Raw genomic sequence first — 19,682 nt, 5'->3', positions numbered from 1 at the left:
CATGAGGATAATAAGCTGCTGTTATTTCTGGATGCTGACTGATCTGTCATGCGGCCGTCACATTTTTCTTCACTGTGAGCCTCATTTTTCACTGCAATATAAAGTCCTGACCCTCTATGGAAACAAAATAGACGAAGAGAGAACTAAGAAATGACTTCAGTGCAGAATGAAACAGTCAAAATGACAAATCAGGAAAAAAACACAAAAACAAAAATTGATTTTTGTTGCATATTTATTTTTACAAAAAATCAGAAAACCCAGAAACATGTTCAACTTTTTTTTTTTTTTGCAAGTGCCCACATGTTAACAATACTGGAAAATACTGCAAACTAGAATATCTAAATCCAAACATTTTACTACTTACATTTTACAGCGTTCAAACTTGTCTCCTCTCTGCTTTGTGTAAAGACTGCCTGCAGTTCAGACGAAAACTCCCTGAATTTTTGTCACATGACTGTTGGTCTCAGCTGAGTCATTCATGGCTTACCGGTTACACCAATAAACTCAGAAGTTTTTGTTTTTTACAGAATCTTTTTAGAACAAAGTCTTTATTTTTGGTAATTTTTTTTGAATGAGACATTAATAAAGTGATTTTGAGGAAATATCACAGCAAAGCTCAGACTTGGGTAATTTTCAAACTACACAAGCACTTCAAGAACATTAGTTTCTGATTCTTTCGTTCAGACATTAGGCATCTGAACAAATGTCTGAACAAAAGAATCAGAAAGTAAAGTATCAACAAGAAGGCATGATGAACGTTTTTGAACCAGTTCAAGAACAGTAGGAAACTTCAAAATCCAATGATTCTGTGACGTAATTCTGGTTATTTTGCAGAAACAAAACGCCTTCAAAACCTGCCATTGGATTAAATATATAAAAATATCAAGGGACCATCAGTTAATATCAAAATTTAAATAGATTTCCATCAAAACTAGACAAAAATAATTGTGGTACTTGTTTTTTTTATTTTACATTAACTGCTTTTGAGCACCACAAAATCAGAATTTAGAGCAAATTATATTAAAAAAAAAAAGCTTTTATCCTGAGATAACTGGTATGAAATTTACAAGATCATGAGAAGAATGTTTTGAACACTTGTGCTACGTTCACGGTCTCTGCTCAGCGCCTTTAGTGTCATTTCTCTGGTTCTTTCTGTCTTCCAGAATATATGCGTGTTGCTGGTGGCGTCTTATAATGACAGGCAAGAACCAGAAGTGTAAACATGGAGAGAAAACAACTCTAAAATACACATTTTTAATTAGATGGTGTCTTCAAAAACTCTTGTCTTCTTCATCACAGCAGAACACACTAAAGTATTTTTATATGCCCTCAATAAAAACACTAATTCTAGCATAAATCTGTGTAAACATGCAGCAGAGCAGTAGTCAGATTTCTTTTCTCTGGAAGCATGCTTTAACTGGAAGAAAGTGATGTTTCAGTCTTTTTTAGGAGTTGCGAGCCAAGAAAGACCAAGAAATCCACCTGAATGAATCAGATTTCTCTTGTTCCCAACAACAATCACTAAAACCCAGTTCCAAGAAATCTGCGTACTGTAGACATTAACTGCTGGACTTTAAATGGGCACACGTTCCTTTAACCTGATTGGCACAGACTGGGATATTTTCAGCTTTGTGAGTTGTCGAGGTGCACCTGAACACACCGTCAGTTCTGGTTTTTGTGGAGGAGAAGCAGCAGGTTGAGACCTTGTTGAGATACAGAAGGATGAAGGCACCTGAGGGTCAAGTAATCCAGGATCAGTCTGTTGTGTTTCTGTGCTTTTGTATGTCGATATTTGTGGAGACCGACGAGGTTTTGTATAGCGGGGAGTCGCTTTAACCCTCTGAACTCCACATTTCTTCACTCCTGTTACATTTTTCTTCACTGTGGGCTCATTTTTCACTGCAATCTAAAGTCCTGCACCTCTGTGGAAACAGAACCATGAAGAATGCTCAAAAATGTCTTCTGTGCAGTTTGACACAGAATGCCGTAAATCATATGAAAAAAAGTTGAATTTCTTTGATTATCTATTCTACACAGGTGTTTTTGGTCTGTTGGTCACAACTGAGTCAGTGAGGGCTTCATGGTTGCACCGAGGAGCTCAGAATTTAGTGTTTTTGACAAACTGGTTAATGCAAACTGTTATGAGTTTTAAATGCTCAGGTTTGGTTCAGTTTTCTGATGGAACCACATGTCACACAGGACTAGCATGAGGATTAAAAAAGCTGGAATTTACTATAGCTAATATTGTATTATAGATAATTTGCTACTAACATCTGTAAGTAGTTGTTTTACTTGTCTTCTCTCTGCTGTAGTTCAACTGAAAAGTCCCTAAATTTTTGTCGTGTCTGTTGGTCATGTGAGTCACTTCATGGTTGCAGTAAGAAGTTCAAAATTTAGTGTTTTTTACAGAAACCGGTTAATGGAGACGATTTAATTTAGGCAATTTTTGAAATTAAAGACATAGAATAAAGAAATGTTTCGATTTTAAACTAAGATTTGTTCAAGTTTTCTTACTAGTTCAAAGGCTGAAAAAACCTGGAATCAACATGTTTTACATTTTTCCAAGTGTCTACAGATTTGACTAATTCTGTAAATATGAATGGAGGCTCTACATACCATAGATATTTAGTTTTTAAAAAAAATATTTAATTAGTTTATTTACTTGTCTCTGCTCTGTGAAAACACTGCCTGCAGTTCAGCCAAAAAGTTTCAGAATTTTTGTCATGTGTCTGTTGGTCACGTCTGAGTCACTGATGGCTTCACAGTTGCAGTGAGAAGCTCAAAATTTTTATTTTTGTTTTGTTTTTACAGAAACTGATTAATGCAAACTGTTGAATTCTGGTAATTTTTTAAATGAGAGATGTAGAGTAAAAAAAATGTCTTGATTTTAAGCTAAGGTTTGGTTACGTTTTCCAACAGAGCAATGAGTAGTTCAAGGGCTGGAAAAAACAAGAATCAACAAGTTTTACAATTTTTCCAAATATAAAAAAAGTAAATGGAGGCTCTACATGCTATAGATACTTAACTGTTTATATTTTTAATTAGTTTTTGCTTTGTGTAAACACTGCCTGCAGTTCAACCGAAAAGTCCCTGAATTTTTATCTTGTGACTGTTGGTCACAGCTGAGTCACTGATGACTTCATGGTTGCAGTGAGAAACTCAAAATTTAGTGTTTTTTTTACAGAAACTGATTAATGAAAACTGTTTAATTTTGGCTATTTTTTAATGTGACATGAAGAGGAAAGTGAATTTGATGAAATTTCACTGATGGGTAATTCGAGGACTGTCGGAAAGCCAACAATCTGGTGATTCTTTCTGTTTTTACAGTTTCCAGCTCCGATAAATGGTGTCACCTTGATGTTTAAAAAAAAAAATAAATACATATCATTTCCAAACCTGCCGTGAGGTTTTGGGGTTCAGAGGATTAAAGGTCTGGTTCAGGGTTCAGACTTCCCGTTAAAGTCTGAATCCGGTTTTAGTTTCAGGATTCATTACAGTACATGTGAGTGTTTATTCTCCGCTCCACGTTGGCACCACCTGGTCGTCTACGTCCTCCTGCTTCAGCTGCAGTGTCGAGTTCGGCTGCATCTTGTGCACGCTGTGATGCGGTACACCGGGATTGGCTAACCACGGGTGCATGAGCAGCTCGGATGCCTTCAGTCTCTCGCTGGGCGACTTCCTCAACATGCACCCAATCAGGCACTTGGCCTGCGGTGACAGCCAATCGGGGAGGCTGAAGGCTCCGCGGCGGATCTTGGCGAACAGCGCGGCGGGCTGCGTGTCCTGGAAGGGGTAGCGACCCACCAGCATGGTGTACAGAGACACGCCCAGGCTCCAGACGTCCGCAGCCCGGCCCGAGTAAGACCCACCGCCATTGGTCAGCAGCTCCGGGCCGACGTAGGCGGGGCAACCGTGTCTGTCCGTCAGAGAGTCGTCGTCGTGGTTACCGTGCAGGAGGATGCAGTCGTCGAGGCCGAGCAGGGCGAGACGAGTCCTGAAGGAGGAAACCAGACGTTACTTCTACTGAATATCTTTTATCAGTACTGTGACAGAACTACTACTATAAGAGTAGTAGTACTATCAGAGGATAGTATCAGACTTCAGTACTATCAGACTTCCTCTGATAGTACTACTACTGTAGTACTATCAGAGGAAGTGTTTTCTTCACACCATTACCCAAAACTAAGTTCTGTTAAAATGTTTTGGCTGCATTTTGACAATTTTAGACCTGGGAACTTTTTCAATTCTCACCCTCAAACAACAATATCTCCAGAAATAAAACTCCACAATTTTCAGCAGATCCAAATCTGATCAAATGGTTCCATCTGGGGACAAATGTTTAATTATTGGTCCTTGAAAATGGAAAAAGGGACAACATTTTTAAGTGATATTGGTGTTGTGGCCAGAGAAAGTTCCTGTAAATGTGTGTGTGTGTGTGTGTGTGTGTGTGTGTGTGTGTGTGTGTGTGTGTATATATATATATATATATATATATATATATATATATACATATATATATACATATATATATACACACACACAGATTTTTATATATATACAGATTTCCCTCTAAAAATATAGTCTTGGTTTGATGTTTCATGAACATTTAAGGCTCCAGCATCAGTGTTTGTTTCCTATGGGTAAATCCACATCACCATTTTGTCAAAATAGCAAAAAACTGGAGCCCTGGTCTTGCCATATTTGTCACAGTACTAAACTTCTATTGATGTTTGAGCCTCAAAAGTTGGTGAAATCTCGACCAAAGACTATTCATTTAGTAGAAAATGTGGCTGCATCCATAGATATACACTTACAGGACCTTTCTGGGGCAGCAGAACCTCCCTCGCTTTAAAAAAAATTGCAATTTTCTGTATTTTCAGGGGCCAATAGGTGATAATTTGGCCTCTTGGGTCTCTCGATGATCGACTTCCTGTCTGTATAACATCAGGTTTTGACCACAGGCTGCTTCTTGTAATTGATAAGTTCCAGCAGCGCTAATTTACCATTTATTTGCAGAACTTCTGTACCTGTATTTGCATCTACTCTAAGATGGACATCGCTTTGGATAAAAGCGTCTGCTAACTGAACTTGTAGAAGTGTAGCTGCTGTACTTGCTGGTGCAGTACATCCTGGTACACAGCAGGTATCTCACCTGTATCTGTCGGTGAAGACGAACCTGCGGAGCTTCAGGTCTCTGAGGACGACGCCGTGGCGATGGCAGTGCATTACGGCGTTCAGCATCTGAGCGAACAGAAGCCCCGCCTCCTCCTCGCCCAGGCGCTTCCTGCTGCGCACATACGCATGCATGTCGCCATGGTGACCAGGCAGGAAGACGTACACGCTGTCCTGACCGACCACCACGTCCAGCAGGCCGCACACGTTGTCGTGATGACCGACCCGGTCGTACGCCGCCAAACGTTCCTGATAACCGCGCAGAGGGAGCACCTGTCACCATAGCAACCAGGAGGAAACGTGAGGGTAACATAGCAATAGTTGCTACACTGAGACTCTGTATTGTTTGCGTGTACATGTTATGATATAATGAATACTTTGGCATTTAGTATTAATAGTATTTTCAACACTACCTGTAGTACTGTTTGAAACATTAGCAGTGACTTTAGTAGTATTTTTGCAGTACTTTTTGTAAAATCCGTGAGATAATTGGTGGTATGTGTTACCTGGCACGTGTACTGCTGCTGTGTGTGCACGTGCACAGCCCTGTAGGTCTCCTCCCTTTCACAGCGTTCATACAGCAGGTACGGTCCCACCCTGGATGGTGATTGGCTCTGGCTGGTCTTGGGGGCGGAGCTTGTGTGCCTGAGGCATGGTGATAGGATGGAGGGAGGAGGCGGAGCCAAGCGAACTCGTTTACATTTCAGAAGATTGTCTTGGGGTTCGTCCAATAATCGCTTCAGACACAGCTGAGACCTGGTTGTGGCCATGCCCATGCTCATCTGGGATTGGAGGAGAGGAGTGACATCATCAGGTTGAGTAATACTTAAACAAAAATTTCATTTTAGATTTATTTTTTTATTTTTCCTATTGTGGAACAGCTGCAGGAGGCGTTTGACCCTCTGAATACCAAAAACAAAGGGAACGTTAGCCTTCTCCAAAAATTCACCTAAATGTCCCCATTTATCAGCTATAAATTGTAAAAACAAAGAAATGTTGGGTTTTTAACTTTCTTGTGATTCCTAATCTAAACATCTCTGCTGTGTCATTCTGTTTGGAAACTTAACCAAATGTCTCAGTTAAAATTCTGTCAAAAACAAACAATTCTCTCTAACCTGATTCTGTAAAAAAAACATACATTTTGCTCCCTGAGGCCAATCATGAAGCCATCACTGACTCAGCTGTGACCAACAGTTATGTTGGAAAAATTCACTGACTTTTCAGCAGAACTGCAGGCAGTGTTTAAACAGAGGAGATAGGCGAGACTGAGAAGAAAACCAAACCTACTGGATCAATAAAAGAAATGCAGCATGGCTCAGAAACAGTGAACAGAGGAGCAAGTTGTTGAAGATACATTCAGCATGGTGAAACATCTTTCTACAGCTGATGAGCAGAGTAGAGAGGAATAGTCTGTAGAGGCTGAAAAGATAGTTAAATATCTATAATATGTGGAGCCTCCATTGTTTCTAATGTTGGTAACAACTGTGGGCCTCAAAATTAGATTCAAAAATGTACAAAATAACTCAAAATTGTCACTTTGAAGAAATTACGAGTCATTTTAGACAGTTTCAAACTGTCTAAGACGATTCTTGAGTCAATCTGGACAGTTTTAAGGTTTTTTAAAAATATTTTGAGTCATTTTTGGAATTTTATGTAACTTTTGACTAGTTTGAAATATTTTTTTGACAAGATTAGACTGAGAGGAAACTAAAACCTACTGAATCAATAAAATAAATGCAGCATGGCTCAGAAACAGTGAACAGAGGAGCAAGTTGGTGGAGACACATTCAGCATGATGAAACATCTTTCTACAGCTGATGAACAGAGAAAATGTCTGGAGAGGCTGTAAGATGATAGACAAGTATTGAAACTATAAAATCTAAGTAGCAAACTGTATATAGATTTTTAAATGTTTTCACCTGGAAACATGTTAGTTCCATTTTTTTCCAATTTTTGTAAATTAAATAATTGAAGAAATTAAACCTTTTTCTGATTTCTGTCATTCTAACTGTGTCATTCTGCACAGAAGACATTTCTGAGTTCTCTCTCCTTCTTGTCATGGTTGTTCTGTTTCCATACAGGTGCAGGAGTTTATATTATAGTAAAAAATTAACCCACATTGAGGAAAAATAGGACAAAACACCCAGAAACTCCTCCGAGTGTTAATGACTCCACTGCAGTGCCCCCTGCTGGTGCCGTTTAGTCTCCTCGGTGTTGTTTTACAGTCGGAGGAGTTACGTGAGCATCATTTATTCACCGTTGCTGCTGCTCACACATTACACAGTCGATGTGTCTATAGGCTTCATGATGCAACTTCCTGTAAGCTGACGGGTGCCTCGGCTTTCAGATGGTTGCATCAGAGCACAACAGTTTATATTTTAAACAGGCTTTAAATACAGTCAACAACCGCACACACACTCACAAACACACTCTCGCTGTGAGAGGGTGTGTGAAGTTAGTCAGAGTCTGTGGTCGTCGTGGTGACGCTAGGCTGTGGGCCAACGCCACTTTCACTCTGCTGAAACACCCTGAGTCACAGTGTCACCGTGGCAACGTCATCCACACACACACACACACACACACACACACACACACACACACACACACACACACACACACACACACACACACACACACACACACACACACACACACACACACACACACACACACACACACACAAACACACACACCCACACTGTGAATCTGTGCGGTTTCCCCACGATCAGCTGTAGTTTCACAATCACACATGCGACTGTTGACAAAAACACAAAAGCAGCCGGATTGTGAAAGTCAGCAGTGAAACCTGTCGGTGCTGTCATCAGTTCTGGAAAAACTAAGTCGGTGCAGCAGCAGTTTCTGTGAGAAGTTAAAGTCTTTGTGATTTCCACAAAGTTGAATGCCTACATTAGGAGCATAGAAAAAACAGCAGGTAAATCTTACATCTTGTTACTCAACATGTTGGTGACTAACCACTAATCAATTAACTAAGATAAGATAGAATTCAACCTTAACCCAGAAGGAAATTCTTGTGCCAGATATTGCGAAAAAACAACCAACCTAGATGACATAACATCAGAAGTGCAGCGCCTAAAAGTAGAAAGAAATAAGATATAAGTTTGATACATTACTTAAATTTAATTGCTGTCAAAAGTGAACAAATTACCATTAATAATTTCACCAATAAGTAAAGAAGACATGCATGTCAGTAAATGTATTGTAGAGCAGCTGTAGTACCTGGTTGTTCCACCAGGTGGAGTCTCTTACTATTTAGTACTGTAGAGACCAGAGGAGGAGGTCACTAAGACGACAGGCAGTTTATGTTGGGAAGCAGAGAGCATTGTGGGGGTTTAGGTACCAATGGGCATCATGACAACGACTTTAAGTGATGCTTAATGACCACTAACTAGAGCTCAAAAGATACTGGAATCCACCAGAATGGCATCCCTAAACCCAAACAAAACAGGTATTGGTAAATAGAATAATGTTACCACTTTATCTGGAGTTTCCACAACTTGCCAGTTTACTGAACAAAATTCTAAGTATTTGCAAATTGGGCCTTTTACAGTGATCAAGGAGTTTAGCTAGCGACAGGGCACCATGACAGAGACTTCTGTGATGTTTAATGACCTCCAACTAGAGCTCATATATTTAAGAGATGCTGGAGTCTACTAGAACAGTGTTCCTAAACCCAAATATAAACAGGTATTGAATAGAAAAATGTCCACTGTACAAAAATAACGTATCAATGATGACTTTATCTGGAGGTTCCACAATTTGCCTGGACAAAATTCTAAGTATTTTTCAGTGGGGCTTTTTACACTGGGGCACAATAACAAAAACTTCTGTGATGCTTAATGACGCCGACTAGAACTCATATATTTAGAGAAGCTAGAATCCACCAGAACAGCATTCCTAAATCACTTCATCTGGAGGTTCCACAACTTGCCTGCCTACTAAATTCTACATGTTTCCAAATGGGGTTTTTTAGACTGATCAAAGTCTAGTGGGAGTTTAGCTAGCAATGGGCACCATGACAAAGACTTCTGTGATGCTTAATGACCTTCAACTAGAAGTCATATATTCAAATGATGCTGGAGTTCATGAGGACAGTGTTTCTAAACAAGACTGGCAACTAAATCGTACAATTTTTGCAGCAGATGTAGTCAAAAATAAGTATTGGCATGGAGAATAACTCTCAAGTTCTGCTCGAGAAATGAGAAAACAACATCCAAACTCATGGTGACATTTTTAAAAATTACCTTTAAATTGACCTTTGTTAACATTTTGGCAGCTAGACCCGCTATCTGTGATTTTTGCTTAAAGAAACGTCTTCAACCCTCCAAACACAGGGCAGTTTCTGAACATTTCCTTCACTGTTGGTTCATTTTTCACTACAACATAAAGTCCTGCATCTCTGTGGAAACAGAACAACCATGAAAAAGGAGAAAGAATATAGAAATGTCTTGTGTGCAGTTTGACAAAGAAAGGCAGAAATCATCAAATGAAGAAACATGAAAAACCTGCAATCACCGTGTCTAACATTTTTGTGTCCGCAGGTGTTACAGTGGAAAAATGGATTCTTCATGTTAACACAACCTGCACTTCAGCCGAAAACTTCAGGAATTTTAGTCACATGACTGGTGGTCGCCGCTGAGTCGCTGATGACTTTTCTGTTTCACCAAAGAGCGCAGAATTTGTTGTTTTTCGCAGAATCTGTCAAGAGCAATTCATTTCTTTTCAGTAAAATGTTGAATGAGACACGTAGAATAAAGTGATTCTGGAATTTTTGGATTTTACCGAACTACGTCATAGAAAGTTGAAAGAATGTCGTAAAACTGAAATTCTAATGATTATTTTCCTGTTTTTACGGTTTCTTGTTCTGAGAAATGCTTTATTTTGGCCATTTTATTGATCTGCTTTTTTTAAAAAGACAACATCCATTTCAAACCCGACAGCAGGTTTTTGGAGTTCAGAGGGTAAAATGACAAACTGAATGTCAGAATAGTTTCACTTTCCCTCATATAAGAAACTCCCTTTAGTAAGAGTTTTTCAGCTACTTTAAATACAATCTTTGTGCTGTTTTAATTTTAGTTTGAGCTCCAGAGCCTAAATAAACTGTCACTAATACACGCTAAAACCCAGATTAGTTTTTGTTTATTTACTCTTAATCCTTCAAACCCATTTTATCTGTAATTATTGCCTGATCTAGGGCTGTTTTCTGTTTTACGTTCACTCAGGCTGCTGTAATCCTGCATTGAAGTTTAAATCAGTTTGTGTTTGAAGGCAGTTCATCACATCTGACTCTTGTTTGTTCACTTTTTACAGAGCTTTCTGCTACATTACAGGGTTTTTATCACATCGGATCAGCAGAAACACAGACAAAAAGACCGAAAAATCAAGTAAGAGGACGTTGAGTTGGATCATTTTGATGTTTTCTGACCTGAACTTTTTGAAACTTTGCTCTAAAAACAAGCTGAGATTTGTTTTCAGGGACGTTCTGCTGCTTTAACCTTCACATTTCAGAGGAAAATACTGAACATTTTCCTGTATCTGACTGACTTTTAAACACCGTAAAGTAGAATTTACATAAACTACTAAAAAAGTTTCCTCTTGAAGAGGCTGCGGACACTTTACTGATCCTCAGTGGAGAAATTCACCTGTTACAGCAGCTGGATAACAATAAAATAAAATACAAACCAAGGAAAAAGTGCAAAAATAGAGCAATAATTAAAATAACAAAGACTTCTACATGCACATATTTGGCATACATGAGGATTGTACACATAATTAACAAGACTTTTGCTTTAAAAAAGTAAAAACAATTAGTATTTTCTCTTTTTTAAACATATATATACACACACACATACATATATATACATATAAATATATATATATACATATATATAAATACATATATACATATATATAAAATCTATATACCATGTACACAGTCAGTGCAGTAAAGTGAGCACATTCACAGGAGAATTGCATCAGAAGTGAGGACGTTTTTGTCATAATAAAACTGAAAGTAAAATCTCATCTCAGGAGCAATTTTAATCCACATTACATGAACTTTATTGTCAATGCTTCATGTTGTTTTTACTTTAATTGAGGCATAAATCAGACAGAAAATGATTTATTATGAATAATTTAACAAGATTCTGCCTTTACTGTAACTTTATTATCAATTATTTTTAAATTACTGATAATAAAATACAGAAAATATCTTGTTAATTTACTGTCATATTTGAATTATATTAGAAATGTCATTTCAGCTGCTGTGAAATAAGAGTTTTATGTATTTGGAGCTTTAAATTTTCACATTTTTTAGCAAAATCTCAAGTATTCTATCACTTTTAGTTATTCTTATGGTTTCATATTTTAATATTACAGAACAGTTAAATCCTGTATTTGAGCATTTATATTGATATTATTATTTATATAATTTTTTTGCTCAAATCCATGTTTAATCTACCATATTATCCATGCAAACATTAAAAATATGCAGTTTTTCTATGTATCTTATTCTAAGAAACTACAAAATGATATTTTTACTGCAAAAAATACGACTTGAACACGTTAGAAGAACTAAAGTGACTTTAAATTGCATTCTTTTCCTGATTAAATTTAAATATTTTACAGTTTAATTCTGTATCTGTGCATTTTTATTAACATAATTGTTATTATTACATATTTATATTTGTTGTTTTTTTGCTCAAATTCATGTTTAATCCTCCATGTGATCCATGTAACCATTAAAAATATGCAGTTTTTTCATGCATATTATTGTAAGAAACTACAGAATTATTTTTTACTGAAAAAATACAACTAACGCGATAGAAGAACTAAAATAACTTTAAATAGCACTTTTATCTGATTAAACTTCAATATTTTACAGTGAAAAGCTTGCATTTGTATTTATATTATCATTCATTCATATTTGTTGTTTTTTTTGTTCAAATTTATGCATAATCCTCCATGTAACTCATGAAAACAGTAGAAATCTGCAGTTTTTATGTGTTCTAAAAATAAATGATCTATAATTTATATTTACTGTGACAATACGACTTTAGCACACTTTAGAAGAACTAAAATGACTTTAAATAGCATTTTTCCTGATTAAACTTAGCAAAATTCTATATTTACAAATTTATATCTATATTTTTTTATTATTGTTACATATTTATTGGGTTTTTTTTTGCTGAAATTCATGTTTAATCCTCCAAGTGATCCATACAAGCAGTAAAAAAAAAATTATATTATCATAAGTAACTACAGAATGTTATTTTTGACTGAAAAAATATGACTTTGACACACAGTAGAAGAACCAAAATGACTTTAAATCCTTTTTAAATGACTTTAAATGGCCCTTTTATCTGGTTAAACTTTATATTTTACAGTTAAATTCTGTATTTGTGCGCTTATCTTAGTTTCTAAGTGGGTTTTTGCAGCTTGAGTGGAGATTCTTACCTTCACTTTAAACAAAGTGCAGCTCAACTGGAAACCAGCACAAGTGGTTAGGAAAGAACACCAGCAGCTGGTTACTTGTACTGGGAGCAGAAGCAGAAGGTTCCTTGTGCTACTGGGAGCATCAGCAGTGGTTTCCTGGTGTTACTGGGAGCAGCAGCAGTGGTTTCCTGGTGTTAGTGGTCTTACTGGGAGCTCTGACGTCTTTGTCTCTTATTGTCTGAGTTGCGCAACGTGTCGTCAGTCAGCTGTTGAGCTTCTTCTTCTTTGGTCCGAATTAAAACTGAGAATAAAAGTCAAACTGCGGAGTGAAAAAAGAAAATAAAATAAAAAAGTCCAAACGAAACTTGTTTCTGGTTCTGGTGTGTTTAGATCCGGATCACGGGGAACAAAAGACCGACATACCGGCTCCCTCCGGTCCGTCTGAGATGCGCTCTGCTCGCCTGGAAGCGGCTCCGGGGCGTCGGTGCGGGTTCAGGTTGAGCTTCCGGTGTCGGCGCGTCCCGGTGCAGGGCAGGACTCGGAGCCGGACTCGGGTCGGGAGCGTGGACTCGGTGTGAGGACACGGACCGACCCTGGGTCTGTTTGTTTGGCTGTCTCCGCCCGCCGTGACGTCAGCGGCGGGGCGGGGCTTCGATGTTGCAACTCTGAGCCGATCAGTCGTCAGAAAGCACACGTGAGGTCACGTTACGGGGAAATGTAATCAGATTACTCAGTACATCTGGGTCAGAGTACAGGTTTCCTCTGGGACCAGCTGGATGTTTGTCTGCAGCAACTTTAGTGTGTTTTTAATCAAATAATGCAAAGTTTTACTGATTTTATTTTACTTTTCCATCATTTGTGAGCCTCAGAACTTCATCAGTTCAGCAGATAGACTCATGATATCTGAGCTCTGTTAAAAACTGTAAACAAATCAATTTTTGACCTACTTTCAGCGTTAATATTATGGGATGTATCCTAGTTTCAACAGGAAAACTGCAGCAGACTCCCAGAAACACTCACTGGTATCCTGGATGTGTTTCTGTTGTCTGGTAATTCATTTTTAAAAAGTGTTAGTTTAAATTTAGTTTAAACACAAGACGTTTGTGTTTAAACTTCAACAGATTATGTTTTTTTTTTATCTGCATTAAGTTTAGATTATTTAATGAAGCCATGTAAAGTTCTACCTTCATACTATGAATATTTTCAGACTAACACACCCTTAAAGTACATAGACGTGGGTCCAAATTTTACACTTTTTAGTACTTTCTTCATCATTTCTGAGCCTCAGACCTTCATCAATTCAGCATATAGACGCATGAGGTTTTCAAGGCTGAAAAACACATTAAAGTTCTGTCAAAAACTGCAACCAAATCAGCTCTGACCAGCAATGAGCATTAAAATTATGGAATGTATCATAGTTTGCACAGTCAAACTGCAAGTCTAGAAACAATCATTGGTAACCTGGATGTGTTTCTGTTTTCAGATAATTCACTTTAAAAAAGCGCATTTTGTTGAAACTTTCACAATTTTTAAAACATCTACAACAACTCTGTTATATTTAGTGAAGCGACACAAAGATTTATCTTCATTCTATGAATATTTTCAGAGTTAAAGACCCTAGAAGTCCACAGAGGTGGGTCCAAATTTTGCTCTTTTCAAGTCTTTTTCCATTATTTCTAAGCCTCATAACTTCATCAGTTCAGCAGATAGACACAAAATTTGAGTTCTGTTAAAAAACTGCAACTAAATTAATATTTGACCTACTTTGAGCTTTAATATTATGGGATGTATCATAGTTAGAACAATAAAACTGGAGCAGTTTAATGTCTGAGTCCTAGAAACAATCATTGGTATCCTGGATGTGTTTCTGTTTCTGATAATTCACCAGAGAAAACTTAAAAAATTGTCAAAACGATCAAAATATAGGTTTAAAAACTGATCCTTTTATTGTCTCTAACTTGTTCTGACCAATCGCCTATCACACATGCTGATATGAGCCTTGAAAGTTTACCCAGAATGTACTTTTTTCCACCAAACTTGGCCAAAAAGGCTCAAAAATTGCGCAAAATGAGTCAAAAGATGTCCAAAATACCCGAAAAATGATCTGAAACGTCTCTTTAATTACTCACTTCTTGCACAAAATGACCCAAAATTGTCAAGTGGTCAAAATGTAGATTTGAAAAATGATCCTTTCATTGTCTCTAACTTGTTCTGACCAACCACCTACCACACATGATGATATGAGCCTTGAAATTTTACCCAGAATGCACTTTTTTAAAGTTTTCTCAGGTGAATTATCAGAAAACAGAAACACATCTAATTTTAGATTGTGACACATGGAGTGGAGTTATTGGAGACATAACATTTGTGGATGATTTTGTCCTCTTTGGTGTTAATCCCCTTAAAAAGCTCCTCCTGCAGCCTTTATCTCAGTTATTCCAGGACGTTATGTGGAGGAGAAGCAGCAAGTGTTGATTGTCTATTTTAAAACTACTGTGACAGCTCTGTGATGTCGGCTGCTGTAAGATTTAATTTTACACAAAAGCAGCTGCTTGTGCAATATATGTATATATATAGTTGGTGGAATATATATTTATTACTCATAATTCCTCAGGATAGACTACAACCTGTAACACATGAGATGTATTCAGCATTACTTTATCAACAGGCTGCCTGTATAATGAAAGAAATTCATTCTTTATCTTAAAATTTGTCCAAAAATAACCTAAAACTGTCCAGATTGACTCAAAAATTGCCTTAAATAGCTTGAAAATTGCCCCAAAATTTGTTCCAAGTGACAATTCTGAGCCATTATGGACATTTCTGAGTTCAATTTTGATACCCACAAGTCTTACCAATAAAAATAGAGGCTCCACATATTATAGATATTTAACTATTGACATGTTTACAACCTCTACCAGCTTTTTTAGAAAGATGTTTCACCATGCTGAATGTATCTTCCAACAACATGCTCCTCTGTTCGCTGTTTTTGAACCAAGCTGCATTTATTTTATTGATCCAGTAGGTTTTGGTTTAGGTCTGAAATTGTCCAAAAATGATCTGAACCTTGTCCAAAGTCATTTAAAATTGACAACAATACTCAAAATGTGTCCATAACAACCTAAAACTGTCCTGATTGAGTCAATAATTGTCTAAATTAACTTGAAACCTGTCCGAAATTTCTTGAAAATTACCCAAAATGACTGAAAAGACATTTCTGAGTCTAATTTGAATCTGAACCATTTTTGAACTGTTTCAGTTATTTTTGGACTCATTTTGAAAAAATATTTCATTGTTTACAGGTTTCCAGCCTCTACAATTTTTTCCTCTCTACTCTGCTCATCAGCTGTAGAAAGATGTTTCACCATGATGAATGTATCTTCCAACAGCTTGCTCTTCTGTTCACTGTTTCTGAGCCATGCTGCATTTATTTTATTCATCCAGTCAGTTTGATTTTCCTCTCTGCTCTGTGGAAACACTGCCTGCAGTTCAACCTGCAAATCCTCAGAATTTTTGTCACCTGATTGTTGATTGTAGCTGAGTCACTGATGACTTCATAAATGCACCGAGGAGCTCTGAATTTTGTATTTTTTGCAAAATCTAGTTTGAACAAATGCTTCATTCTTTGAGATTTTTTAAACGAGGTTTGTAGAATAAAATGATTTGATGATGTGTCAATATATCAGTGACACCATCAGCACATCGTTAGCATCAACTACATCAGAAATAGCTGGTTGAAGGAAACTTGAAAAGTTAAAAATCTGAGGATTCTGTCTGTTTTACACTTTCTGGCTCATAAATTTAGTAATTAATGTATATTCGATAAATATTCATGTTTTTCTTCTAATCAAAGGTCTTTTATTTGTGTTGTGGTGTCAAATGACTGCTTTAAATATGAAGAAGACAACAAAAAGTTTGATTATTGGTCATGAAATCATTGAATATGTGTCTTTATTAAGAGTAAAATATGAGATAGGTAAATATCGTCATCGATGTGCATTCACCAGTGAATTTGTGGCAGAGATCAGAGTAAAACAAACCTGATGTGCAAATTTTTTCCCTTTAAAATGGAAAGTAGCAGCTTGTGAGTACACACCTCAACAGACACAAAGACATAAACAACAGTTCATCTGTTTGAATACAAAAATATGAAGGTTTTAAGTTGGCTTTTGGTGGAACTTGTTCTCAAACGTTGGGATGTTCGTTCCACAGAACTGACTGATATTCTGAGTGGCTGAGCTCCAGAATAGGTTTGGTTTTGTGGACAACTAGAAGGATTTTTGCTGAATTCTGTATGTTGAGATGCTGTTTTTTTTTAAGTGTACAGAGGATTTAACATGTCAGATGTTCTTTCAGTCCATCAGTTGCTGAAATTACATCAGTCATGTTCTGCTGAGAGTCACAATCAGTGGATTCACTCAACTCTGGAGAACTTTACAGGAAAAGTTGGACAAATAAAACAGGTAACTCACTCTGTTTGAACGGTATTTGTGATATTTTTGTGGTTTTTACTTTGTGTTTTACTCCTGTTAAAAGTTGTCAGTCATCATGTTATTATATTTCCTGCCCTCCTCTGGTATCTGAGTCATGTTAATTGGTTGGTTGAGCTGCAGTCACTCCTCCTTCAGGGTGGTTTCTCTTTCTTCAAACATTATGCAAGAGTCTGAAACTTCTGAATCCAGTCATCTCTCTCTTATTCTGCTGATTCATGAAGTAGATGAAGAGTTTATTTATATTAAGATAAGCCATCATTTCAGTGTTTTAATCATGTTATAAGCTCAGATAAACCAGCACCCCCTCTAATGTCTGGCTGAAGATTGCCTTTGTATTGACAAACACGCAAGTTAAATCTTAAAATGTTTAATTTTAAAATTATAATTAGTGCCACTAAGCAGCTTTTTGCTCACAAATGGAAGAAAGAGAGCTGACAGATGACTCATTTAACATGAAATCGATTAGTTGATCAGCAGATAATTAGTCAGCCACTGTTTCTGGTAAGAGCTGACGTAGAAGGAACCTCAATTAGTTCCCCGTATGTTTCAGAGTCCTTATATTGGTTCCCAGTATGTTTTAGTTTCATCATATTGGTTCCCAGTATGTTTTAGTTTCACTATATTGGTTCCCAGTGTGTTTTAGTTTCACTATATTGGTTCCCAGTATGTTTCAGCTTCTTTATATTTGTTCCCAGTATGTTTTAGTTTCACTATGTTGGTTCCCAGTATGTTTTAGTTTCACTATGTTGGTTCCCAGTATGTTTTAGTTTCACTATATTGGTTCCCAGTATGTTTTAGTTTCACTATGTTGGTTCCCAGTGTGTTTCAGCTTCTTTATGTTGGTTCCCAGTATGTTTTAGTTTCACTATGTTGGTTCCCAGTGTGTTTCAGCTTTTTTATGTTGGTTCCCAGTATGTTTTAGTTTTACTATATTGGTTCCAAGTTTGCTTTAGCCTCTTATTGCACCTATTTGTGCTTTTTTCTGTCTTTTTAATGTTGTTTCTGTTTTATTTTTGCCTCCTTCTGAATCAGTCTAAAACTCTGAAACGTCCTCTATAAACACAGACTGTTATTGTCATTATCACTCTACATTATAATGCTGTATGGTTCCTGAGACACTAACAGATCATCTCAGGTTTGTTTGTTCAGTCTGTTGACCTGCAGAGCTGCAGCCACCTGTTGACCTCTAGCCTTAATCTGAGTTCAGTCGGAGGCTCAGCAGCCGATCACATCTGCTCAGCTTGTTCTCAATTAACCAACACGTTTCTTCTCTTCAACGAGGAAATCAGAGACCCGACGAGCCTCTGAAACACACTGCCTGTTTGTTTTATTACTGTTCTCCATAATTACATTAATAAAATACAGAAATATTCACATTTTAAACAGACCAGGCTCTGAAAAGGTGTTTGTGCTCCACAGATTTACAATCTTTTTGAATTCAGACACCTTCTCATGGACTCAACCAAAACTGAGTTGGTAGAATTAACATTTCCTCTACAACCAAAGGCTTTTTTTTTATTTCTTAATGAGTGTTAGCATTAAACAGCATAACAATTAAGTTACTCCAACTAGTATTTATCTGCTATTTGAAGAGAATTTTAAGTGTCATGTTTGTAACTGCAGTAATTACAAACTAAAGTTTTTATTTGTCCAAATTTGAATGATTTTATAACTGAAATGTTTTACAGTGTAGATGAACATCATTGTTTGGAGTTTTTATGATTGATAATTAAATAAATAAATGATTAATTATTGATAAACTACACAATAAGAGCCCAGCTTTGTTTATTTATTGTTGTTTGTTCTTGTCTTTACTTCAGGAGACCTGCTTTCACTCCGCCCCCTCCTGGCTACAGGTGACTGACCTGAAGTGACCCTGCAGGTTCAGCTGTTAAACTCACTGTTTATTCCTAAAAACTGGTAAAAATGTTTTGGCTCTTTGTGGATTTTTAAAGTTTGCTGGTGGGATAAAGACTTATTCTCACCACTTACATAAATGCAGCGCTGCAAGATAAAACAAATATCATTTACTAATCCTAATAAACCTTTAAGATGCAAACATTGTTTTGACATAATAATGCTGCATCAACGTAATATTATTTGTAATTTAAACTCAAATTTCTGCGTCAAACACATCCCACAATAAAAACACAGTAAAATTGTGGAAGTAAAAAATACATTAAATAACGGTAGAACACTAACATTTGAAAACCATAAAAAAAACAATTAAAATAATGTAAAATATCTGTAAAATAAAAATATTTTTAGCTGATTTAAGTACAGTAATTAAAGTGTAATACTCTGGTCACACATCGTAAAAGATTTTTAATGTGGACGTTAATATTTACAGGGTTTTTTAAAGTTAACATATTAATTCATACATTTTACTGCACATTATTTCTAATTTAATAATAAAACAGGAAATATCTGTAAAAGATTAAATATTGAAAAGGATTTACAAATTTGAATCCTTAATTTACATAATTTTATTTCAAATAATGACAAATATCTGTAAAATACTTACAAATATATATATAAAAAATAATAAATCATGTAGTTTTACTT

The 19,682-nt window shown here is 36.6% G+C and overlaps 1 protein-coding gene and 1 long non-coding RNA gene across 4 annotated transcripts; one reads left to right on the top strand and one right to left on the bottom strand.

Annotated features, from left to right (window-relative positions):
- Positions 1–214: 214 nt before the first annotated feature.
- On the bottom strand, positions 215–12,788 carry trib3 (tribbles pseudokinase 3). Of its 3 annotated transcripts, none has more exons than XM_035957611.2 (5): positions 12,646–12,788; positions 9,772–9,888; positions 5,679–5,954; positions 5,153–5,445; positions 215–3,994 (listed from the first exon to the last, which is right to left on the bottom strand). In XM_035957611.2, the coding sequence occupies exons 3-5, from the start codon at positions 5,952–5,954 to the stop codon at positions 3,511–3,513; spliced, it is 1,053 nt and encodes a 350-aa protein (XP_035813504.1). In that variant the 5' UTR covers positions 9,772–9,888; positions 12,646–12,788; the 3' UTR covers positions 215–3,510. The 3 variants fall into 3 exon arrangements, with proteins under 3 accessions (XP_035813504.1, XP_035813503.1, XP_023146845.1); XM_035957610.2 differs by lacking the exon at positions 9,772–9,888 and adding an exon at positions 8,233–8,262 and having other exon boundaries at positions 12,646–12,784; XM_023291077.3 differs by lacking the exon at positions 9,772–9,888 and having other exon boundaries at positions 12,646–12,780.
- Positions 5,848–19,114, top strand: LOC118471694 (uncharacterized). The gene is made up of 3 exons (XR_004849043.2): positions 5,848–5,986; positions 9,732–17,087; positions 18,938–19,114. It is a non-coding gene; the product is annotated as an uncharacterized LOC118471694 (long non-coding RNA).
- Positions 19,115–19,682: the final 568 nt, after the last annotated feature.

This window comes from Amphiprion ocellaris, chromosome 5 (assembly GCF_022539595.1).
Source record: "Amphiprion ocellaris isolate individual 3 ecotype Okinawa chromosome 5, ASM2253959v1, whole genome shotgun sequence".
Lineage (NCBI taxonomy): Eukaryota > Metazoa > Chordata > Actinopteri > Pomacentridae > Amphiprion > Amphiprion ocellaris.
Note: the sequence above shows the minus strand (reverse complement) of the source record. Positions and strands in the feature narration are given on the sequence as shown.

Bases quoted from the DNA above. Each gene is read 5' to 3' on its own strand.
- trib3 (XM_035957611.2), bottom strand. From the start codon at position 5,954: ATGAGCATGGGCATGGCCACAACCAGGTCTCAGCTGTGTCTGAAGCGA. The intron at 5,446-5,678 runs GTAACACATACC...CTATGGTGACAG, and splicing joins AGCAGCAGTACACGTGCCAG to GTGCTCCCTCTGCGCGGTTA. The intron at 3,995-5,152 runs GTGAGATACCTG...TTCCTCCTTCAG, and splicing joins GTCTTCACCGACAGATACAG to GACTCGTCTCGCCCTGCTCG.